The sequence below is a fragment of the Mycteria americana genome, chromosome 3 (assembly GCF_035582795.1).
Source record: "Mycteria americana isolate JAX WOST 10 ecotype Jacksonville Zoo and Gardens chromosome 3, USCA_MyAme_1.0, whole genome shotgun sequence".
Taxonomy (NCBI): Eukaryota; Metazoa; Chordata; class Aves; order Ciconiiformes; family Ciconiidae; genus Mycteria; species Mycteria americana.
The window spans coordinates 28487448-28512635 of record NC_134367.1 but is presented as its reverse complement, the minus strand read 5'-3'; the positions used below and the strand labels follow the sequence as shown (position 1 = coordinate 28512635).

Sequence of the window (25188 nt, the reverse complement as noted above, 5' to 3'; positions counted from 1 at the left end):
GATAGCTATTTTAATATAATCATGGCTTTTGAGAAAATTCTAACACGTGTATGTGGTTTGAAACTTTTTAACACTCACTAGCATTCAGAACACACACATACACAAACATACATATACAAAGACACCCATTTCACATACATTTGTATCACTGTATGTGACCAACCCCTTTACAGAAACAAAGGAACTTACGTAGGCACTTTATATGTGCTTATGGATAGCCACTTACCACATCCTGAGTCTGCAGTGTCCATTCTCCTAAACTGTAGTCTACCTAGTACACAGTCTGCCTGCTGTGTGCTCTCAGTGATAAAGCCCATTTCCAATGGTACATGAATATGAGCAAAATATTATTGCAGTAATGTTAGGCTGTTATATAAGTAACTGAACTGTAATCTAGTATGTTCAAATTTTTGTCATGGAATTGTTGCTTAAAGGCACAATTCCAGATTGTGGGTAGAAAGATTGTAAGGTATTTGTATACCTGTGTGTATTAAAGTAATGATTTCTGTGAAATGAGAAGCTCTTGCAAACAGGAACTTACATTAGGTCATTCAGGTGTAGCGTTACCACATTTAGAGCGAACTGGAAATAATTAACACATTCAGTGACTTCTTATTTGGGGGACTATTAGCTATTGTAACTGAGAGTACTGTTTAGAAGTTCTTGAAGTCTAAGTATTGTTTGAAGGCCTTGTAACCTCTAACATAGTCTTTGTGTATCTCTCCTGTTACAGAACTGACAACTGTTCAACAAGCCATGTCTGATGTAAATCACAGTTATGAAGATTTGGGAGTTTTATTGAAGGAAAAGATTTCAGAACTAGAAAGTATGCTTTCAAAAATGCAAAATATTCAGGAAGAATCAACCTCGATGATGCAGTGGTTGCAAAAAATGGACAAAACTGCATCAGATTGGGAAGCTGCTCCAACTGATAGTGAAGCAGTTAAAGCCCAAGTTGAGCAACATAAGGTACTTTGTGCCTTCAAAAAAATACTCTTTCTTGCAGTTATTGGGGAAATTCTACTTGAACAACAGGTATCTCAGCCTAGCTTAATGTTGCAGGGAGTATTTAAATGCTCCTAGTAAGCATACCAGTCAGGCTTAGAGTAAATCTGGCAAACTGTGTCAGTGGAGTAAAAGGAGCACTGTGTCAGAGAGGAGTTGTTGTGCAGGTCAGGAAATAATAATTTTGGTGGCCAGTTTAAATAGGTGAGGCTATATTCATTATGCAATAAACTATTTTGATCTCCTTAGTGGTTTAGAGATATATAGTGGATTGCTTGTAAGATCTGAAGGGCTATATCTATCCAAAAGCTGTTTCTGCAGCTGCTGGTTCACTGACACTCCACAGACTTCCCAGTCTCTGCAGCTGCAGTGGCTTATGTCTGTTCCAACGCAGTGTTTCTCTTCAGCAGCCATGTCATGCTTGTTAAGTTATATAGCTGCACAACAGTGTCCTCCCCACTTTTAAATTGATACGTGAAAACCACTGAATCAGCAGTAAGCTTCTGTCCTGTTTCAGCATTGCAGACATATGCTTCTCTAGCAATGAAGGACAATATTTACACATGTAAAGGTTTATCTATAAAGGGAAATGTAATGGATAGGGAAAATTCTTTCCTTGCCTGTGGTCATGGATAAACAAGGACAGAATTTGATTCAACTGAGGTACTTCTTTTATATTTGGCGGGTCACCCTTAAAAATTAACCTGAACAGCTACTAACTTTCCTCAGACTTGGATAACATTCAGTCCTAAAACTCTGACTAAACATGGAAGAAAACTAGCTCCTTATTTTTTAACAGAGAATATGCAAAGCTAACATGACCATCTTAGCCACAGTGTAGTAGTAGAAGAGTATTCACAGATAATTGGAAAACTGAGCGAGTGCTCAGGCAGGAGTCATCCTTCTGATGCAGCTGGACCTTTTAGTAAGAGTTCTACATCAAGCCCAGGTTTGTTCAGTGTTCATTTTAGTGGGTTTTGGATAATTAAAATGCAGCTGCACGGGGCAAGCTTTGTTACTTCAGAATATTCATGTAAGAGCTCTTTGGCAGGCATGAGGACTGTTCACTTCTGTCTGTAAGAACATCATGAATTAGGAATTGCTGCGGCATCTCAGTCTCCTGCTAGGTCTACACTTTAAGCTATGGTGCTTTTTAAACTATAGTTCTAAATGATCTACAAGAAGCAGTCTATCAGTGATAGCAGGACTTTCATTGAGGTAAATGAGGCCACACCGCACTCCTCTCTGTTGGTGCTAGCTGGGTTATTTCTGCTGTGAACTATACTGTGTGTTAGTCAGTTTGCCTTCTGTACAAGAACAGATGCCAAGTATATGTGAATATGATGGGACCTAGTGTATCTTATTTATCTGAATTCTTCTAGTTCTGTCACTTGTTCACATTAAACAATAATTGTTATTAGTAGTACAGTTTAAATTGGTCAGGTTATCTCTTCCAAAAATATTTATCAGCAACATATGCCACGTGTTTCGATATTCATAGCAGAAAAGTAGTATGCAAGTGCTAGATATTTATTGTTTATCTTCATGCTTGGCATCTCAGTATTATGGACTTCAAACTTCATACTTTACCGTTCTTCTTTAGTCTCTTATTTATTTATTTTGTCACTTGAATTTGCAGCTTTTTGAAACTGAATTAAAGCAAAGTGCGAATAAAGTGCAGGAACTAAAGGACAAAGTGACAGAGCTGTTGGAGAAGAACCCTGACTCTCCTGAGGCACCCAAGTGGCGACAAATGTTGGATAAAATAGGTACTTCAGTAAAGCTGTATTATAGCTCAGACTGATTTGGAAGTTGTTTTATTTTAAGGGGGTTTTTTTTAATGTATTAGGAATCACTAGTATTTTTAATATCTTGCTCCCTCCCACCCCTTGTATTCTGTGAAAATAGTTCTCTTTACAAGAGTGTATATCTGGAGTAATTCCACTGATGTCCATGGGCTTTGAATTTCTGTCAGTGCAATTGAGAGGCTATAGCTTGACTCTGTGTTTGAGAGGGCTTTATCTTTTTCAAACAGTGTGTGGCTAAAACTCAACTGGTCAGTTATTGCTCCAGATATGTATATTGCTCTTCTTACAAAATATAACAAAGTTAGTTAATTCTAATTTCATGTAAAGAACAGTTTGAGTTGTCGGTAATGCTTTTCTGCATGCTTTTTTCCCATGCACTACTAGCTTTTATCATTTTGTGGTTTTGATGGCTTTTTGCTATTTTCTAAAACTGATTCTGTAAATTTTGCGAAAAAAAAAAAAAATTGGAAATTACTGTGTTCGGACAATAGATTTTGAGATACTGCAGTGCATAATTGTCATAAGCTTTGAAAAATTCTTCTTAGATTTGTCATATTTTAAATAAATCGTAGGTTAATCTTGTTTCATGCTGATAGGCAATTTCTATAGCTACACCAATTTTAAAGTTGAGAATTTTTCCGATCTGTCCTGTTTGTAAGTGAAACTCTGAAAAGTTTAAGTAGCAGGTAAGGTCTCCAAGAGAACTGGAGTAGTGTTGAAAGCAAATTAATACGGACTGAGCAGAGGTCAAAGACAGTGAAATGGCAAAAGAAACTGAAAGAACATGGATGAAATTCGGGGACAAGGAGAGTTAGCAAAATATCAGAGCTGACTGAGCAAGCACTGACAGTATCACAGAAGGAAGGGGGAAGTTAGAAGACCGTAAGACTCAGTGGCCGCTCTGGAAGCCACTTGCTACACGTGGAAGAGACCATAGATTGGCCTAGATGTGAATCTAAGCTCACACAGCAGTTTTGAAAGGCCTGTGTACAGAAGTGTTCTCATTGCCTACCATTAGGTACCTGGTTTTGATGTCTAAATGAGGCAGTTAATCTTCACAGGCTCCTAACACAGACATTTGAAAGAAATGTGCTCCTTCAGAGGGCTGTTCAGAGTAGAATCCTAAATTAGGGCTTCTGCTCACCCTTGGAAAGGTATCTGTTTCTTTTTACTAAATAAGCAGGAAGATTTGTCTATCTAAATCAAGCACCTAAGTTACAACTGAGTACAGCCCTTTGGCTTTTATGTCATTTGAGACCAAAGCTTAAATTTGGTGGTATTTCACTTAGTAATATTCTAATCCAGTTTTATTACATGTTGTATATTCATTGCTCTAAAAATTCCACACGTGGCTGTGCTAAACTGCAGACCTTCATCCAAATGTATATGGATCTGACTGTTAAAAGATGTATTTGCCGAGTCACTGCAATAAGGCATCTGGAGTTAATCAGCAAGAAGCCTTATTAGAGAGCTCTGTTTGTTTCATATATAGTCTGCTGTCTGACAACCCATCTGCTAGAACATGCATGCAATATGTTAACATTATCATTGTTAGATTCCAAATGGAAGGAGCTCAATCAAGTTACATCTGAGAGACAACAAAAACTGGAGGAGTCTTCAAACTACCTGACCCAGTTCCAGACAGCAGAAGCTCAGTTAAAGCACTGGCTTGTAGAAAAGGAGCTAATGGTCAGTGTGCTGGGACCACTATCAATTGATCCTAATATGCTGAATACACAAAAACAACAGGTTCAGGTGAGTCATGCCAACATGCATTATTGATTTAAGTTTCTTCTACTTTTTTGCTCTTAGCAAAGTACTATTTTGTGTTTAGATAGAGTACAGCACAATTAGTATGAGCTATTATATTTGTTTATTAGCAAACATCAGCTTGTCATACTTGACTACAGTAATTACAAGAAAAAAATTATCATAAGAGTGAAGAGAGATCAGAACAGCTAAAGGAAAATATGAAATGCAGTACTGTGAATAGATGTGGGGCCAAGAGCGTGAAAGACAGAAGAAAAAGTATATTGAAAAGTGGAGTGGTTTACTTACAGAAATACAGCAAACTTCAGACAAAAGAAACAAAAGTTAAATCAGATAAAGTTGCAGAAACTAGAAATTTTTATTTCAAACATTTCTGTTGCTGCCAGTTATTTTAAACTGTGATGAGAAGAAACATTTTTATTTTGCAAAAATATTATTAAAGCTGGCATATCAATATTGATTAAACTGAAGTGTTTAAAACATGGACTGTGTTCTATAGTACTATGTGAAAATGTCGTAATATTGGCTTGCAAGCGCTTCAGAAATCTAGACAGCTGGCATAAGACTATCATGTATCACTTAACAGTCCTTAAAAGTTAAACCTAATTGACTTAAAAAGAAAGGGTTTGGAATGTTCTGTAAAGTAAAACCATATTTGTCCCTTCTTCTGCGAGCACTATGACTTACTGTCAAAAAAAAAAAATAAAATACTGGGAACCAGTGATGTAAACTTTAAAGATCTTACAGTACACATTCAGTCATTTTGTGAATTATCCAAATATTCCCTCTGCTATAATAATACATTGCAATATTATGTCAGAATACACCTTCTTTGAAGTTCTATCTTAAGACAAATATCGAAACTGTCTAGGAAAGAAGACACTGAAACTAAACAGCGATTATTTTACTTGGTATGGTTGGTTACTTACTTTAGTATTAACAGAATTCATTGTTTGCTTGTATCTGCTGATTGAATTTCTATCAGATGATCTATAAATTAACCTCATTTTTTCTGGTTCTTTAATGTAAATGCTTGGAAACAAAACAGTTTATGTGTAGAAGATGCAATTATTTCACTGGCTTTTAAACTTGGAGATTGATTACTCAATAAGAGAGCTTAGCTACAACAAATTCTACATGAGTTTTGTCAGAAGCACTTTGCTTCTTTTTTTCATGAGGTAAATGCTTTTTAAAATTTTCTTTCTTTCCAGATTCTGCTCAAAGAGTTTGACACCAGAAAGCCACAATACGAGCAGTTAACTGTGGCTGGTGAAGGGATTCTGAAGAGACCCAGTGAACATTCACCCTCCCACGAAATTGTAAAAGAGCAACTGGCAGCTGTGGCACAAAAATGGGACAGTCTAACTGGCCAACTGAGGAACAGATGTGACCGAATTGACCAAGCCATTGTGAAGAGCACAGAGTATCAAAGTCTACTCAGAAGTCTGTCTGATAAGCTAAGTGCCTTGGATAGCAAACTAAGCAGCAGCCTGGCTGTGAGTACACAGCCTGATGCTGTGAAACAACAACTGGAAATTGCTAGAGAAATGAAGGAGGAAATAGAACAGGAAATGAAGAATATAAATGCAGCTCAAGCTCTTTGTGAAGAGCTGTCAACACTGGTTGGAGAAGAGTATTTGAAAGCAGAACTTACAAGACAGTTAGATGGCATCTTAAAATCGTTTAAGGATATTGAGCAAAAATCAGGTTAGTGTTTATTTAAAGAAAAATAGTAACTAAGGCATAAAGTAAAGCATATAGTCTCATTTGTCTTTATAGAGATGTTGACTGAGCTGAGCCCAATGCCAGCTCTCTATTCAGTCCAACCCCCAGGCATTTGTACATTAGAATTCAGGAGAGTCCCCATACCTTGAAGAGGTAAAAACAACACTTGGGATCTCTAGTGAACAGTTTGGGAGAGAATTTGAAGCACAATAGCAGGGCTCCTTTCTCATCTCTTCCTTCAGGTGCATCTTTACTGAATTAGAATACCAAAAGGGGATGCTATTCATTGAGCTACCTGACTGCATAGGTGCAGAGTGTAAGCCAAAATTGTAATTTTTAGGCAAGCACCAGTTAATGGCTTGGTTAAACGCAGTGGTAATTGTGCAATACTGCTTGTGACAGAAGAGGGCCAGTAATCTGCAGGCTTCCCTTACCCTGTGAACAACAGAACTGAGCAAGTAATGCACTGCAAGCAATATCATACTTTGTTCTCCCTAACAGCCTGAGTTTTAGCGTTTTAATTTCCTCTGGTCATGAGGAACTTCAAAGGATCTCCCTAAGAACACATATTGCCTGCAGGTCATGAGTTAGACATTGCTAGGCTGGATTACTTAATACTGCCTGTGCTTACACTTCATAATACCATGCAACATGACTGTGTGCTTTTTACCCCAAAATCTGCCTGAATGGGATTAATGTAGAGACAGATTGGCTAAGCTCACCTCATTTGATTCATCTCCAAATGCCTTCACTGCTCTGCTGTAGTACAGGCACAAGTCTGTCCCTTGCAAGAAACTTGGTTGACTTGGTTGTATTCCAGTTGAACACCACATACTAAGGACCAGCTTTCCTTACATTAATGATCATTCATAACAGAATCAATATTAATTATTATTTCTTCACTGAATACTAGCAGGTTCTGATAATGAACCTCTGTGCTGTCTTCTCTTTTGTAGATAACCATGTTCAGCAGCTTCAGTCGGCGTATGCCGCTTCTCATCAGTTCCAGCAAATGTCTAAGGACTTTCAGGCCTGGCTAGGCAAAAAGAAAGAAGAGCTGGACCAGGCTCGTCCTGTATCAGCCAAACTTGATGCCTTGCAATCACTAATTGAAGAACAGAAAGATTTTAAGAAGACCATGACCGATCAGATTAGTTCATATGAAAAAATTGTTGCAGAAGGAGAAAGTATCTTACAGAAGACTCAAGGAGCTGACAAAACAGCATTACAATCCCAAATTGCCACACTCAGAAGTAACTGGGATGAAATGAATAAGCAGGTAAAAGAAAGGCAAGATAAATTAACAGATTGTCTGGAGAAAGCCCTTAAATACAAGCAGCATGTGGAAAATCTGCAGCCATGGATAGAGAAGTGCCAAAGCAACCTGTGTGAATTAAAAGTTGGCATAAACCCTGTTGAAATAGAGAATTCTATTGCTCAGGTGAAGGCCTGGCAGAAGGACCTGGATAAACATCATGGGATGGTGGAGCTATTAAATAATACTGCTGAAAGTTTGCTCAGTGTAAGTCAAACAGATAAAGAAATTGTTCAAGAAGAAACTAAAGTGCTGAATCAGAAAGTGAATGTGGTCACAGAACAGTTACATAAGAAGAGAGAGTGCTTGGAAAATATGGCACAAAGGCTGAAGGAGTTTCAGGAATCATCCAGGGAAACTGAAAAACAACTTCAAAGTGCTAAAGAGCATCTGGAAGCTCATGACTTGCTTGGACCTCAGTCATTCAGTAACAAACACCTGACAATGATGCAGGCCCAGCAGAAAGCCTTGCAGGCTTTAAAGCCTCATGTTGATTTAGCAAAAAAGCTTGCCCAAGACATGGTGGTAGAAGCTTCTGATTCAGAAGGTGTTTCTGACCTTTTGCTCCAAGCTGAATCTTTGGAGCGAGAATACACTGCAGTGAACCAGCAGGTTGAAGATAGGTGCTCGTTCTTAGAGACAAAACTTCAGGGAATTGGACATTTCCAAAACAGCATCCGAGAGATGTTCTCTCAGTTTGCGGAGTTTGATGATGAACTTGATAGCATGGCTCCAGTGGGTAGAGATCTCAAGGTACTGCAATCACAGAGAGAGGACATAAAATGTTTCCTGAAAAAGCTGGAGGATCTTATAATGAATAATGAAAATGCTAATAAAAACTGTAAAATGATGCTAGCCACAGAAGCTGAAGCTTCTCCTGATCTTGTTGGTATAAAAAGAGACTTGGAAGCTTTAAATAAACAGTGCAACAAGCTACTAGACAGAGCAAAAGCCAGGGAAGATCAAGTGGAGGGTACTATTAGCCGTGTTGAGGAGTTTTACAGTAAGCTAGAAGAATTTTCCAGTCTGCTTGGGAGAGCCGAAGAACATGAAGAGTCACAAGGTCCTGTTGGAATGGAAACAGAGACTATTAATCAGCAGCTGAGTACATTCAAGGTAGGAAGATTTCTTTCTGACTACTATGAAGTATTTTACCACAATGCAATTTTGTTAAATATCATTCTGAAAGGGAGTGGTTAAGTGCAGACCTTGGAGGAGTATTCTTTCACAGCAGTCAGTTCTACCTGTATGCTTTTTATCTGTTTTAAATGGGATATCTTCTCATGCTCCAGAGAAGCTTTCCTTTGCTTACAGCTTGGCAGACATTGGTAACTTTGCATCCCAGCTCACAGTTCCTGTGCCCCAGTTCCCTCTTCACCTCTCTTCACTATTTTGTTTCCTTATGCGACCCATCTACCTTTTCTGTTTTTGAGAACTGCGTATTATGGTCTCAAGTTGCGCCAGGGGAGGTTTAGACTGGATATTAGGAAATTTTTCTTCACCGAGAGGGTTATCAAGCCTTGGAACAGACTGCCCAGGGAAGTGGTTGAGTTGCCATCCCTGGAGGTATTTAAAGGACGTTTGGATGAGGTACTTAGAGACATGGTGTAGTGGTGGTTTTTGGCAGTGTTAGGTTTATGGTTGGACTCGATGATCTTAAAGGTCTTTTCCAGCCTATATGATTCTGTGATTCTGTGATTCTGTATTGTCTCTATTCTGATGTCCGTGTATTACAGAAACTTTCTTCTTCACTGTGGTGTGAGTTTTAGACTCCAGTGTTCACATACCAGCCCGTATTCACGTTGCTAATCTGAGTAGTTTAGTGTTTTTCACGTGGGTATAGGCATCAGCATATGTAGGTTTAAGACCTTAACTTTTGCCATTTTCTGTTCTGATACACTGGCCAGTTTTACCTCACTGAATCCCACCCTTGCCTAGAAACATCCTAGTAAGAAGAAATCAGGTAAAATAAACCCCCTTTTATATTGGGAGTTCACTGTAGCATCCTTATCCAAAATGCTCTTTGGAGCTTTTGTGCGTAGCTTTTTTAATAATGCAGTCCTTGCATTATTTAATTATTTTAATAAAGCAGTCCTTGTCCAGCTCAAAAAAATGCATTGCACTGATAGTGGGTGTAAACTGTGCTTTGGTGCTGAAGTGAAGTACAGATATTTGCTTAGTTTAGGTTACAGTAAATGAATTTCCAGTACTCACTGGAAAGATTTATAAATCCTAACAGATGTAAGCAGTGTTTGAAAAAGATCATAAATCTCCTAATGGCTATATAGTAGCACTGAATATTCTGTTCTGCTTTGGTTTCATTTCAGTCTAATATTGATTCAGATGTTTGTATGACATGTACATTAGTTCACAGTTAATCATAAAAACAAACCTTCATAACAGGATTTGATAAACCATGCTGTTAAAAAGATGACCTTGGGAAAAAGTCATTACATGCTTGGCCCAACAGAGGGTGCATTGTTCAAACTAAACCGTATTAGAAAGGAAAACTAAAACTGAAAGCTTTAGTCTGGGAATTTGGGATGCAAGTTACTATGAGTTTTGATGATCTTTCAGAATGCATAAATAGAGACAAAAATCTTGAACAAATAGTTACATTATGAGGAGATTCCATTAGAGTGGGAGGATTAAAATTGTATGCCAGTGTGTCCTAACAAGTCTATCTCGATTTAAAAGAGAAACAAATGGCTTTTCTTTGTATATGGTTAGTAAAACACTTTGGATATCAGAAAATAGCAAAACTTCCTGCTGTGATTGCTCTTGCTTATGATGACTGTACAGGATTTCAGTTGTAGCCAGTTTGTGAACTCTGATTTCTTGCATTTTCAAATATGAGATCCAGCTTCAGGTCTCTGTTACTCTCTCTATATATATCTATATATCTTTTTTTGGCTACAAAGAATAATGCTTTTAGGGGGAAGCAGCCTGATGAGCAGACAGCAGAAGAATCCAGTTCCCTGTGCGTTGTCTCAGTGTTGTACTTTGTCAGGGCATTGGACAAGACACAGCAATTGTACAATTCAGGAGTGAGAGCCTTCTCTGGTCTGTGCAGACCTGTGGGGAGATAGTGTCCCTGCAACATAAAAGCAAGAGCTTTTATGGTAAAAAGACCAAAAAACCTGGAGAGGCGTAAAGGAGAACAGCGATAGCAGCATGTTTATATCCAGAAGTCTACTCCAGGATTGTATTTATATTAGATATTTATAAGCTTAGAAATGTGTTTTGCTTGAAGCAACTATTTTAGGCCATGCTTTTGCTTGTGAGTAAAAACACAATGCCATTAAACAGGAGGTGAAAAACGATAAGAAGATGAAAGGGTTAAATAAGTGAAGAGCAAATGCAGGAATAAAGCAGCAGAGTGGGGAGCCTTTGAAGAAAGGAAATAGGAAGACCCAAATGGGAAATTTTAACTGGGTGAAGGTGGTAGGTAGCAAAAAGATACTGATAGCAGGAGGATCAGGATCAACAATTACTCTCCTAATACTCTGTGCGAGTGCTACTGGGGCACAGCAAAATTACAGTAGGTAATGTACCTCTTCATACTCTCTTACCTGAGGCAGCAAACTGTAGGGAGACTGGCTCCCACAAATCCTGCTCCACTCGCGGTGTATTTGCTCAGATGTTTGTGCACGTACGCAAACACACAACCTGAAAATGTGGCTGTGGCCACAAAACCACAGTCTAGTTCCTTATGTCTTTAGCTTCTGTGGTCAAGTACAATCAACTTCTATTCCTCAAGAGTAAAGCAAAAGAGTTGTTCTTTGGTAGATAGATTTATTCACATGAAATCTTCACTCTCTTCAGGGAAGGATCTCGTGTAATGGGCCAGAGGTGGTTTTTGTGGTTTGACCAGTTTTAATGTACAAAGAGTTAGAGCTTTGTGCATCTTCTTGGCATGACATTAAAATGCATAGTTATTTTAAAAAAATAAACAGGCTTTGAGTTGTATTTATATATATATATATAAAAAAATATATATATACATACTTGTTTTATTTCTATTCCTTCTTTGTAATCTACAGTCACTGTAGAGTGTTAAATTGGAAGTACTTATTGTCAGTGTTAAACTATATTTATTTACAATGCAGATATAAAATTTGCTTTCTGTAAACGAAAATCTCCAGTGGAGTTCATTTGAAAGTAGAACTATGACTCTTACTTCACAGAGTACTCCAGGAAGAGTATAAACAAATGAAGAATTTGTCTCAATGAATATAAAACACAAAATTAATTACTAATTAACTCAGCTTTGTTAGACTTTTATTTTTTCCCCAAAGTCTGTATGCAATGCACAGATTGGTACTAAAAGGAAATTTCAGTAAATTAGGTCTGCTGAGGCACACTGAGTCTGCCACCCTTCTTCAAAAGCAAACACAAAAGAATTGTGTAAACAGGCTGAACCGAACGCCCTGGGTTTGGGTAGCCACACAGTGCTAGGATGATTGTGGTAGGAGGAGTATTTGCAGCTAGTTTCTCTCTGAAACAGAGAAAGAAAAAACCCAGAAGCTGAATTATTTTACTTCTTGAAACCTTTGCTCAATTCTTTGTACTGCCATTAAAAGGCATTCTTCTTAGTAAAACCAACATGGCACTGTTACAGCTTTCATCAGTGTATGGTTCATTTGATTTTTGCTTTTATTTTTGGAACAAAAGTAGATGTAGTCGTTAGAGGTTGCCTTCTAATTGGACTTTATGGGAATTTTTAGCTAGCTTGAGTATTCCTGCCAATGAGCTTGAACTAAGATTTTAATTGGCTTATGTTAGTTGTGTAGAGGGTGTCTGTCCTCTGATTTTCACTTTGAAGGCAGATAATGTTGAAAGAATAATCAGAAGTTTCTCTTTATGCTCAGTAAGAAATTAAAAGTCTTCTATTTCCCATGCACTGGTTTACAAACCCTGGAATAAGATACTAACCTCCCTTGGGATTTACTACAGTTAGGGTCTGTTGAAAAGCAAAGGTAAAATAAGCAACTGTTAAAACTTTTTTTAAAAATATTGCATTTGAAAGTGACTGATGCATCATATGAAAGTCTTCAGTAGATATGGTGAAAAATGGTAACATATTTTTAAAGTGTTTGTAAAATCATTTTGCTGTTGAACAAATACAGACCAATTTCAGTTACATACTTCCCCTATAAAATAGTGCAGCACTCCCTGAATTCAGTAAGGATCTGTTTGTGAGTGTTTTTTGGGCGAGAATAACCACAGATGAAAGGACCTCAAAAAATGCTTTTCTCATCTTTACTATTATAGTATACATTCTCAACTAGAGAATCCAGAGGTGAGTATCTCTTTGGCATAATTTTCATATGTCATGGCTGCTCACCAGAGAGGAGGAAGAGAGAATGTCTCACATGACTTCAGTATTTTGATACGTAGCTGACTGTATATCAAGTAAATCAATAAAGAAGTGTGGTGTGTTTGTATTTCTTGCATACAGTGTATTCTGCTCACTGCTTAACTCAGAAGGCTCCAGTTCATTGTAGTTAGTGCTAAAACTTAACATAAGGCATTAAGTGCCATATGCTGTCCTTAAACTGAGGTCTGAATTGTCGCTGTAACTGATGGCTGCTGTCAGACAAGCAGTGCAGGTCTCTGGTCATTAGGGGTATGGTTTCTACTGGTGCAGCGCAGCTTGGTCATGGCAGCTTCTCCTGTGCTGTTGGTGTGAGTCTCCCAACCCTTCACCTACATGATTATGAGCTGGAAGTGTAGGTGCAAAACGTTGACCTGTATTTAAAAGACGTAAATGTCCAATACCTGAATCTTTGTCCTGTAGGGCTGCCTTTGTGCTGCTCTAAGTCCCATAAAAAAGTTTTCCAAATACATATAGTTTTTCCCAACATGTTAATGTTTCTTTCGGTGGGAGCGGGGTGGCTCAGTTCTGCCACGTTCCTTGGACGGTGGTTGTCCTGTCAGATGACGCCACTCGAGGCTGTTGCCTCAGAGCCGGCAACCGAGGCTGAAGAGAATCAAAACCTGACTGAACGTCTCTCTTTGCGTGTCAAATGGACTAATAAGTAACTACTCCAAGACCGAATCACTAAAGAGGAGTTTGGGGGATTTTTAAAATAACGCACAGATAAACTTTCAGTTTAACTTTCGTCTGGAAGCGTCCATGTAAATGACGGCTTTATCGGACGGGGCGATCGAGTGCGGACGGTGGTTAAAAGCAACGCGTATCGCTACCAGAATTCCTCCCAGGAAAGCGAGCCGGCTGGAGCCGGGTGGGCTCACCTTACCGAGCCGCGCCCTGCCTGCTCTCCCGCTGGGGGCAATCCCGGCTCACGAGCGGCGTGCCGCCGCGCTCCCGCCTCAGCGGCTCCCGCCTCAGCTGCCTCCTCCGGCGCTCAGGAGCGGGCTGAGGCGTGCGTGATGTCACCGCCAGGCGGGCGGCGGGGCCTCCCGCCGCCTGCCCCCCGCCGCCGCGGCCCTGCCCGCAGCACGGCACCGGCAGAAGGATGAGCGAGCAGTGAGGGCGCGGGGGGCTGAGGAGATCAGGAGGCGGCGGGGAGGGGGGGGAGGCCCCAGAGCGGCGCTCCGGGAGTGGGTGGGCCGGTAGCAGATGTTGCCTGAGGACCGAAACGGGGCGTTTCTTACAGCTCGGCGCTGGGAGGGCGCCGGCGGCCCGCAGGAAAGCGGGGCGAGCTGGAGAGCTGGACGGCTTCGCCGGGCGGTACGCGCCGGTGCTCGTCAGGGGGGTTTCCCTCCTTCGCTGCCTTCTTCGGAGCTGCGCTTCAGAAATGAGGAGGAAGGAGCGAGGGCAGCCCACTAGCTGCTGCTTGTAGTCGGGACCTGCCGAATGTAAACCTGCTGTGCCTTCGGGGGGGCACGCCACGCTTGCTCTGCTCTGCTCTGCAGTTGCCTTAAACAGCTCTCCAGGATGGTATTTGGAGAATCGGTCTAAAACATTTGTTTTCCCACTGTCTGCTCGAAGGACGCATTGGCTTGGCTGCTAGAAAGTGATGTTTTCCTGTGGGACTTGTGGAGGCACCACGGACAAGCCTGGAACAAGAGGAGGATAAGCTTTCTTTCGGATCAAGGTTATTTATAGCTACTGCCAAAAAAGTAAAGGGCTGGTTTATTATTCTTACTGTTATGGTGTTCTGGATTTAACTTATTCCCCCCCCCCCAAGATTTTCTCGGTGCCTTGGTCTGGACCATACACAGCCACTGTGGATTCTGTCTTTTTAAGCTGCTGCACCATGTTTTATTTATAAAGGAGATGGGACTCTGCAAACCAGTTAAATGGATTACAGTGAAGCCGTCACCTACAGAAGATAATGTGCTGCCTTCTGTAATGCTTGTTCATTTGGAAGGCTTATTCGGGAGATTTCAGATGCAGATTCTGACCTGGAAAAATAAAGGAAGCCTTCCATGGAGTGTTTGAAATATTTGAGCCATTGCTTGTTTTTGCTATACTTTGTTTTTCTGTGATATTGGAATATTTCTGTTACTTTCTTACTGAAGCACTTTATATTTTAGAGGGGGGGGGAACCTCACATCCAGGTAAAGTTGCATTTAAACTGATGCACTGATGATGAATGACCTCAGCCACCTCTTAAGTTATGATGTATGTTTTGTATCTATGCATCTTATGCTAAGGGCAAATTTACTCTAATTCTTCAGAGCGCTAGTGTTTTTTAATTGTTTCCCCTGTATCCATGAAAACAGAGGTGTAGTGGTGTACTTGTGCGAATACTTTCAGGATGGGGAAGCCGCTTAGCAGGCCAGACTGTCTACGTCAGAATCCTCCATGTGTTGGCAAAGGGGAAGAAGATGAAGATCTAAATATTGAGGACTGCTACGTTCCCCAGCGGTCCATCTATGACACTGTGCGGTTGAATGAGCAGATCGATTCGGGCTCCAAGGGCAGCCTCTCCTCGAGGCATTTCACAGACCGGACCTTACCCTACAGTCACAGAACACTGGATATCAGCACTTTGTGCTCCAATGGTGCCCTTACTTCTTCCAGTGTTTTTGAGCTCCGAAGCCGTGAAGCTAACAAGTTAGATGAAAAAATGATCTTTGACGCTCTCAAACTGAACAGTGATATAATTCGGACAGCTGGATTACCCAAAGCAAAGTCTCACACAGAGAAGAAGGAGCACAGGCGATCGTGGAGAATGTTTGTTCCGCCCAACTTTTCAGATTACACAAATAAAAGTGAATGCTCCGTTAATGAAACTGCTGATATGTCAGATACAGCTAGACTGGGCAAATGCAAGTGGGGTACGAATTCTCTTACCTCGGAAGAGGATGATTCTGGTTTATGCAGCCCTCCAACAGAAAGGGAAGAAAAACAAGATACTCTGTTAGCCGGGGAGCAAGCTCAAATACAAAGTTTATCTTCTGCAGAAGATATCCATGCAGTAGGTCAGTTCAGACCGTATTTCCCAGCAATTTGCAGAGAACAGCAAACCTCACTGCTTGCAAGCAGTAGTGTCCCTGTCAAAGAAAGCTGCGGATTGGCTTTGCATGACATTTTACCCTCTGAAAAACTAAAACAAAGCAACGCACAGACATGTGAGAGCGATCAGGAAGAGATGGGGGGGAAATACTCTCACTTACAAGGTTTCAAAGAGAAAATGGTGTCATATGAAGATCCCCTTCAAAGTGACAGAAGTATTTCCCTCGACAAAAATGAAGTGGAAAATACGTATGAAGTTCATGAAAAAACTAAAACACAAGTCACAACTGTAGAGAAGGATTATGTGGATGATACACGTTGTCATGTAGATGTTTATTATGCAAATATTGCTGTAAATACTAGTGACTTGGATTTAGCAAAATACGAGATTTTATCTGATACGGAGGAATCCAGTATAGCACGTACAGGCTCAAATGAAAGGACATTTTCTGTTCAACAGCTTGAATTAGATAGTACTGTAAACTGCCCAAAAGCTATCCCAGGGAGAAGTAAAGGCAATATCTGGACTACTGGCATCCAAGAAACCTTGGATACAGTCTGCAATGGCCTATTGTCTAACAAGGTAATTTTAAAAAAAAAAAAAATCTATACATTTGTGGAATAGTTGTAATGCAGCCTTTTGTCTAAAGCTTTCTTTAAGTTTTGTTGTCGTTGCAAAAATGTCATTTTGTATTCATTCGTCAGATGCAATGATCAGTGTCGTTTGCATAGCACACATGGGATGTCCAAAATAGGTGAGATGGTCAGTTCAGAAAATGAATTAGGGAAAATTCTGAGGGGTGATGACTTTGAGCTCTGTGGGGCAGGGTTATTTATTGCCCAGCTGGTGCCCATTACTCCCAAGGTGGAAGTGTCTCCTCTGTGCACCCATGTCGGTGCTCCGTGTTTGTAGAGTGTGGTTACAGGCAGTGCCATTCAAGGGCAGCTACAGCCCATGTGTTCAGCCCGAGCAGCCTTACTCATCAAGGTATAAGCAACAGTATCAGATTGTTGTGGTTTCCAGAGCAGGCAGATTAAAGGCTCACCGCCTCTTCTGAAAGCTGCCTCTTGGGTTTGCATGCCAGAAAACAGATCTGACGTTACGGTAGTATTTTACAAGCGCAGGATCTCACAGTGCTTTGTGAGTGGTGGATGAGGTAAGAGAGTAAGAAGCGAAGCTTTGTAATAAGGAAAGGGTGTTTGTCGGGTCTGTAATTTTTTTCTTCCCACTCTGGTTGAAATCTGAGATACTTCAAGCTTTGTTGCTAAGTTGTTCTGGTAAACTTTGGCCTCAACAATAATTGTAATTTATTTTAAGCTTCTCTTTGCAAAGAATGCATGCGTTTTTAAAGGGCAGATTATGGAGATCAGTCTTTTCTGGGGTAGGACGTTGCTCTCAAAAGATGAGGCTTTATGGCACATAAAAGAAGAATTTGTTATTGATTCTGCATGGAAATATTATTCTGCCTCCTCCCTACCCTACAGTCAAGAAAAACACAAGCATTTTCCTTTTTCTGGGAGCAGCCAGCTGGTTGCACTCTCTCAGTTTTCAGTAACCACAGTCTGTAGTTTTCAGGGTTTTTTGTCCGTAGGAACAGAATTCTTAGGGGTGCTTAATTTATTTTACCCCTCGTGTGTAGTGTAGTTGCTCTAGCTTCTAGATTGATTTGTCAAGCTGGTGGAAGCGTGCTCAGCCACCTGAGGTCTTCTGCTTTAAAAGCAATCACTTGCCACACTGTGTTTGGTGCAAAAGAGGAGAGTCACTGGTATGTTCAAAGCGATCCCTGCTTTTCAGGATGCTGAGAAAGGTTGCTTTGAATGCACTAAGTGTACACCAAAACTGTTACTGAATGCTGCTATAGAAATAGAAGGATTTAGGGTCAAAAGTTGAGCATTCTTTAGCATTGTTTATTCATTGGTTATTTTTCACTGGCCTGTGTAATTAATTCAGGGGCTTCAGGCCATTTTCTGATCTCATTGACAGTACTATCAGTGCAGCCTAATGCAGCTGAATACAAATGGAGATTTACATTGCTGTTGCTAATGGTAATAATCTGTCTCTGAAAAAGCTTAAATACCTGAAAGAGTAAAATAAAGCAAACAGAAAACTGCTCAAACTGCTGTTTGGGTATGGTCAAAGCCCTGGCAATTTGCAAGAATGTCCCTCTGAATAAAAACCCATTCTCCTGGGCGTCTGCTGGGATAGTGTTTCAGCAGCATCTGTAGTGCCTCCTCCTCACTTTTTACCATTATATTCTCCTAAAAACTACCTTAAAATATCTTTTTCTTCACTGCTTCTTTAACTTAAAACTTTTGCTTTTGTCTTAATTTGGAAAAAAATGCCCAGTTGTCTCTCTTGGTGTGTGTGTGTTTGTTTATTTGAAGACAATTTAACAATCCTTCTGTGCTGTTTTTTGGTAGACTTTGTAGATAGATAATGAAACAGATAGATGAGTTTCTCCGGTCTTGAATTTTTTCCTCTATTAGAAGTTCCCCCCCCCCCCCCCCCCCCCCCCCTTCTCTCTCTCTCCTTTTCCTTCCTGTCTGAAACTACTTATGGAAATGTACATCATTTTCCCTCTATGGTGTATTGCATTTACTCTGTTTAGATTGAGTCTATTGTGTTTAGATTTATTAATTTTTTTTTTAGGGAGGTGCTGATGAGGAATTGTTTCCTTTCTTCCAGACACCGATTTTAAGCAATTTTTTTGTTGCATACTGTGATGTAAACACCAGATGCATTTTATGTCAGAAGATGCAACATTTCATCTGTGTCTTGATTTTAACTGCAGGTATTCCAGAAAGAAGAAATTGAACCCCTGCAAGTAAAACAACAGGAGGTAAATTGGTTGGGTCAAGGCCTTATTCAAAGTGCTGCTAAAAGTACCAACACAGAAAATCTTGAACATGACCTTGAAGATGTCAACACCCGATGGAAGACTCTTAATAAGAAGGTTATTATTTTGTATACTATTCTGCTTTTGTTATGTTCTGCTTTTTGATGCCTTTCAAAATACAGGAAATTAAATATTCACTAAGAATATGAATTGTATTAGTTTACACAGTCACTTTGTTGGCAATTGTGAGGATAAGATTTATATCACTAGTAGCCAGAGGTATTACTATCATTTATTTTTGTTTATTTTATAGTTTTGTCAAACTTTCTGTAGGTCTGTCCTGGATTTTTATTCAGGAAAGACTGCTCTAGGACTATGTGTTCCTTCCTGCTTAAGCAGAGCAGGTAAGTTTGATAACCCAGTCAAAGAGGTTGGAGTTGTGACACATTCACGGGAAAGGTAGCTATGTCATTTGTAGCCAGCCACTTTCAAGTAGTTGTTCTTCAGTCTTTGTTCAAATGTTTTTTCACTCTATTGTATTCGCTCATGTGCACTGTTGTACCTCTGCAAGGTACAACATCGGAGTTCGAGACATCGAGACATTGGAAGGTACCACTGCTTTGAAAAACTGGCTGTAGATGTTTTTCTATGCTTTTGAAGAGTCCTCTTCTAGCAGTAGCTGCAGTTGGAAAATGGAAAGGGTGGAAAGTAGAAATGGCATTCATTTTCCTCTGCTCTGTCTTCCTGAAGGAGTGATGCAACAGAACCGCAGACACCTGTGGTTTACCTGTTTGCCTTCTCCTTTCCTATTTCTTCTTCCCTTTGAAGGCATTATTGCCCCTTATTAAGAGATGCTACTTTGGGTTCCTGGCTCGGTCTTTCTATAAGGAAAATAAAGACCTTCTGAAACACAAACATCCTGTCAGTATACTTCATAATACTGTAGCTATATAAAACAGGAGTATCTCTTGTAAGGAACTACTAGAGCAGTCTGATTTACTGGGACTCAACCTCTTCTTTTCAGCCCCAAGAGATTAATGCTAAATTGTGTCATAGCGCTGTTATGAAGAGCTATGAAAATGAGAGTATTTGTTAGTGATATTGCCAGATGTTCTACAGATTTTGGCTACTAATTTCACAGAAATAAAAAGAAAAGGTGAGTACAGTCTGATCCTCTACTTTTTTTCAGGTTGCCCAGCGTGCTGCGCAATTGCAGGAAGCCCTCCTTCACTGTGGGAGATTTCAGGATGCCCTTGAATCTCTGCTTAGCTGGCTCATTGATACAGAAGACCTTGTGGCTAATCAGAAACCACCATCTGCTGAATTCAAAGTTGTGAAGGCCCAAATACAAGAACAGAAAGTAAGTGAAATACATTCAGAATATCTCTCCTTCCACTGGATCAGTGAGAATAAATTCCCAGTCTTTAGCAAAGCATAAAATCTGTTCAAGTGTATTATATTACATTGAAGTATGCTGAGGTGTTTAAAGCAGCCATCTGTTCGATCCTCAAGAATCTGTCCAGGGTTTGGAGAAATGCTCATCGTCTGGGACATAAGGCAAAGAGTGACACTGCAATCTGAGCTCTGGTTAGAATTATTAACACTATCTGGAAAGGATTGTTAAAGGTCCATTGGAAAAAGAGAAAGCATAATATCCAGTGTTTGGCCATTTGAAAAGTAGGAAATAAAAATAGTAAATTTTCATTGTAATAATTCCAAGGTAATATTGCAGATTATGGACTTAAATACTTGGCTCTTGATCCTGATTGTGATCTGATTGTTGTTGGTAATTAGTTGGAATGCTGTTGGGAAATGGCCTGTGCTAATGTAGAAGCTCTATCAGTGTTGTCAAGTTTTGAAAATTTTCATAACGTTTATAGGAAAAAGAACCATAATGTAGCTCATGAAACATACAGTCCATGCAGTTGTACTGTGTGGCCCACTGCCACCCAGAGATTTAATATAAAGTTATGGTCAATACAGGTTGTCATGCTAGGATATCTGCAGAGCCAAAATGTTAGTTACCAAAGGCAACTAGAGAACAGAGGAAGGGAGGATTTTAGAGATGCGTTCTATTTTTCATGGAGAAATTAATTTACTGGACTAGATCAGTGGACTCAATTGTATCTCAAACAAGTGATGAGTCAATTATACAATAGTTTTTGTATCTATTTTCCTATCTCTATGTATATCAGAATTATCTTTGTGTTGCCAAGTCTAGAAGGGCATGCAGCTTTCTCAAAAATGCTCCTATAAAATGTATCAGATACTCTGAATAGCTTGTTTCCCTCAGTGGTGTTAAATAGAACTTTTTCCTCTATATGTTCACTCTTTGGGCTGCCACACATCTTTGCCCCATAGAAACCAAGGAGGTTGTTTGGGCTTGGTGAAACTCTGCTGTTCATAGCAAAACAGTTGAGAAGCTAAAATGAGCATGTGTTGGGGCGGGGGAAGGCTGGTGGTGGGTGGGTTGGGGTGTGTGCGCGTGTGTGTGTGTGGGGGGGGGGGTGTCTCTCTCTGATTAGCATTATTCACACTTTCATCACAATATAGCCATTGCTTTTTCTTTTTTTTTGCTTTAACAGCTTTTCATGAAGTCTAGCTCCTTCTGTTTTTACACTTGTGTTATTACAATGTTTCTTAATAACCTGCTGCCTGATTGCTTTCTCTGTAGCTTCTCCAGAGGTTGCTGGATGACCGCAAGCCTACCGTTGAGGTAATCAAGCGTGAAGGGGAGAAAATTGCAGAGTCAGCAGAACCTGCTGATAGAGTGAAAATCTTGAAACAGTTGAGTTTCCTGGATAGTCGATGGGATGCATTGCTCAGTAAAGCTGAAACAAGGTATTTGAAATTCTTTCATAGATTTGAAAAATGTAGTCATAGCATGTGATAGATGATTAGAAGCAGCATGTGGAACTCTATAGTGTGAAATCTTGTGTAAGTACTATCATTCTTGTTATTACAATACATTCTTGTGTCTTGATGTTGCTATAATAGGTCCTCTGAAGGGAAAGTGGAGAGAAGTGACTTGAACAGACCAATACTTTAAAAAAAGTTTAGCGTAAGATGCTTCAATCTGCTAGGATTAACTGCATATGTATCTTCTGAATATTTTATCTCTGTTAGTTCATTAGAATGCAAGTTTGTTGATGCAAGAACCTGTTTTGCATAGAATCAAGTGCAAACTTTACACTTTAATAATAATAATGATGTTCCCTTGGCACTTCAAAATCCTGACATGCTGCTACAAAGAGGGGGCACTCAACTCTTCTTCTCCTTTTCTGTCTGGTGTCATCCATATAATTAGTTTCTACAACTTAGAGATCCTCATACTGTCAGTTGCTGATGTACTTATGCAAGGTGCTGGGCTCCCTTAGTTCTCAAGAAGAAAAAGGACCATCAAAGTATGTAGATATATTCTAGCAACACAGAAAACACTGTCTCTTAAAGACGTTGCAGTCCAATTCAAGTTCCAATTAAAAAAAAACCCCAAACCAAAAAACATACACACAGTATCTGTGTATACACACGCTTAGATTTATGAGTTGTTGTTGACGTATAAAATACCTGAAAAGTTATGAACTGTAAAGTGTCTTTGAAGAAATCTGTGTTGAAAGCATTGCTGAACCTGTTTTCTGGGTGGGGATTTGAAAAAGGAAAGCCTTGTTCAGAGCAGAGAGAAGAAGAGTGTGCATAAGAGGTGGCCTAAAAAAGGCATATAATTGAGAACAAGAAAGAACTTGGAAAGTTGAAGAAAAGGAATTTAAGTGAACAGTGGAGCTTTACAGTGAAAACCAAATGGATGTGTTGGGATTTGGGCACTTAGAGTAGCATTGAACTCACCTCTGTTGTATCCTACTCCTTCTGGTAGCCTCTCTTTGGTTCCTTTACTCTGAACCTCTTTTGTTACCTCATACTAATAATATGATTATTTAATTAGTAGAGTCAGCCACTAATAGACCATTATTTCCTTGTTTCTTTTTTTTTTTTTTATTGAAGGAATCTGACCCATTAGCTGGGGTAAATGTTAATGTCATGTTTAATTTAATATTATTCTCCTAGTCTGGTGATATTTAATTAAAAATCAAATTGCAACTTTTTCCAAGCCATCTATTAGCTGCAAGCTTGTCTCCATTTTTATTTGACCAGTCTCTAGAAATGAAGAGGAGATTTGAGGATGATTTTGAAAACTATGTAGAGTACTTCACTGAGTGTTCTGTGGCTAAGTGTGTCAAATCTACCTTGTTTACAAGCCTTGGGAAGCACGTATAAACATAGCTTTTAACTGGAATGAGATCCCCATTTGAAAGACAATACTGTGATGTTTTTCACATAGGGCAAATCTCTCTTAAAAGTCTGCTTGAATGAAATTTGTTCAGCAGTGGTTGTAGAGAAGACTCTTCCTGTAATCAAGAGCCTTCTCTGAAATGTAATAATCTGAAACAGAAATGTTTTAGATAACTGCTTTTTTATATTGGAGGTCAAGTCTCCGTGCTTTATTAACGTTGTCTCACTAACTTCATTGAAAGCTTTTATGCAGAACAAGAGATGCAAAAGTAGAGCCAAATAGTTCTGTTCACATCATTGAAGAAATGTTTAAAGGTATTTTACAATGCTGAGGAAGCATGACAATATGTTCTGGTTCAGTAGAGCCTTTGCCTGACATTAAAACATGTATCATAGTCAAGGGAATGTAACTTTATGCTTAAAGACAGCTAGAAACTTGAGAACTATCCTAATTGGGTATAAAACAATGTTTTGCTGAATAGAGTGCTAGACTATTTTTAGCAAAAAGTATATGAATAAAGTTATATTCTTCTTATTTGCAAAACTTCCATATTAGCTAAAAGAGTTTGGAATAGCTTCAGAGTTTTGGTTTTTTTTTTAATTTTATTTGATTTTTAGTTTACCTTGGTTTTCATTGGGTGTCATGGATATATTTCTATTTCATTTGGTGACTGGTTCCTGCAATAAGACAGAATTATTTCCTTTTTTTGCAAAGGATTCAAGGGGCTTTTTTTTTCTTTTTTTTTTTTTAACTATTTCACACTTACTTCATTACAAAAAGTAATCTTTCTCTTGGCGTGTTGATAGGAACCGTCAGTTGGAAGGCATCTCGGTGGTAGCACAGCAGTTCCATGAAGCTCTGGAGCCACTGGTGGAATGGCTGACCGCCACAGAGAAGAGGCTTGCAAATGCAGAACCTATTGGAACGCAGGCCTCCAAACTGCAGCAGCAAATTTCTCAGCATAAAGTAAGATACAAACCACACACTTGCTTGTGTCATTCTTTTTAGACACTTCTGTAAAGTACAACACAACTGGCAAAGCTGTTGCGGTGTACCTATGTTCTACCATACTGAATTTTTTTATGTAATTTGAGTTTTATGTATTTACATTGGCAGTATGTCCTTTTTCGTTTAGTTTTTATTGAGTTTCACTTACATTTCTTTTATGTTTTTCTGATTTTCTTTTCCATTATTCTTCATTATTTAAAAAAATATAGGCCCTAGAAGATGATGTCCTAGCTCACAATAAGAGTTTACATCAGGCCATTAGCATTGGTCAGTCTCTAAAGACTATGAGCTCCAGGGAAGATAAAGATATGGTGCAGGAAAAGCTAGATTCTTCTCAGTCCCGATACATTGAGATTCAAGAGAAGAGCAACAGCAGGTCTGAACTTCTCCAGCAAGCTTACAGCAATGCTCAGATTTTTGGGGAGGATGAAGTTGAATTGATGAACTGGCTGAATGAAATCCATGATAAACTGAGCAAATTGTCAGTCCAAGATTGCAACACAGAATTGCTTGAGAAACAGCACTCTGAACTACTGGTATTTTGATTTCTGTTCATTTATTATTTAATTCATTTTTAAATTTGATTTATGTTTCCATATTTCATTTATTTTTCATTAATACATTTTGTTTAAAATGGCCATATGCTTATTCCAAATAAAAATAATACAATTTGTTATGTCTGTGCTAACACAAATGGCCTTTTCTCTTAGGATCTTCAGGAAGAGATTCTTCTTAGAAAACAAAATGTTGATTTGGCTATACAAAATGGCTTAGAGCTTCTCAAGCAAACAACAGGTGAGAGCTTATCTAAAACTATTATTCGTCAGGCTTTTTCTCTTGTACTTGTAATTGCTTATGAGAAAATTAAAGTGGAACTTGTAAATATTAGTCCATATTTGCTGGTTAAAGCAGTCGTAGTTGTTTATTTTAATAAAGGTTTGAGGTCAAGGTGGGTTATTTTTTTGGGCCAATTTTACTGTTAATGTAAGTGAGCAAAAGTC

At 39.3% G+C, this 25188-nt stretch overlaps 1 protein-coding gene across 18 annotated transcripts in view; it reads left to right on the top strand.

Annotated features, from left to right (window-relative positions):
• Positions 1 to 25188, top strand: part of DST (dystonin) — a 313545-nt gene that overhangs the window by 223696 nt on the left and 64661 nt on the right. For all 18 annotated transcript variants that reach the window (XM_075498103.1, XM_075498099.1, XM_075498102.1 and 15 more), the window contains 11 exons: positions 734 to 969; positions 2645 to 2774; positions 4369 to 4568; positions 5795 to 6290; positions 7265 to 8739; positions 18847 to 19008; positions 20081 to 20251; positions 21566 to 21732; positions 23986 to 24145; positions 24397 to 24723; positions 24898 to 24982. In XM_075498103.1, coding sequence (XP_075354218.1) covers positions 734 to 969; positions 2645 to 2774; positions 4369 to 4568; positions 5795 to 6290; positions 7265 to 8739; positions 18847 to 19008; positions 20081 to 20251; positions 21566 to 21732; positions 23986 to 24145; positions 24397 to 24723; positions 24898 to 24982 — 3609 coding nt within the window. The remainder of the gene's footprint in view (positions 1 to 733; positions 970 to 2644; positions 2775 to 4368; positions 4569 to 5794; positions 6291 to 7264; positions 8740 to 18846; positions 19009 to 20080; positions 20252 to 21565; positions 21733 to 23985; positions 24146 to 24396; positions 24724 to 24897; positions 24983 to 25188) is intronic.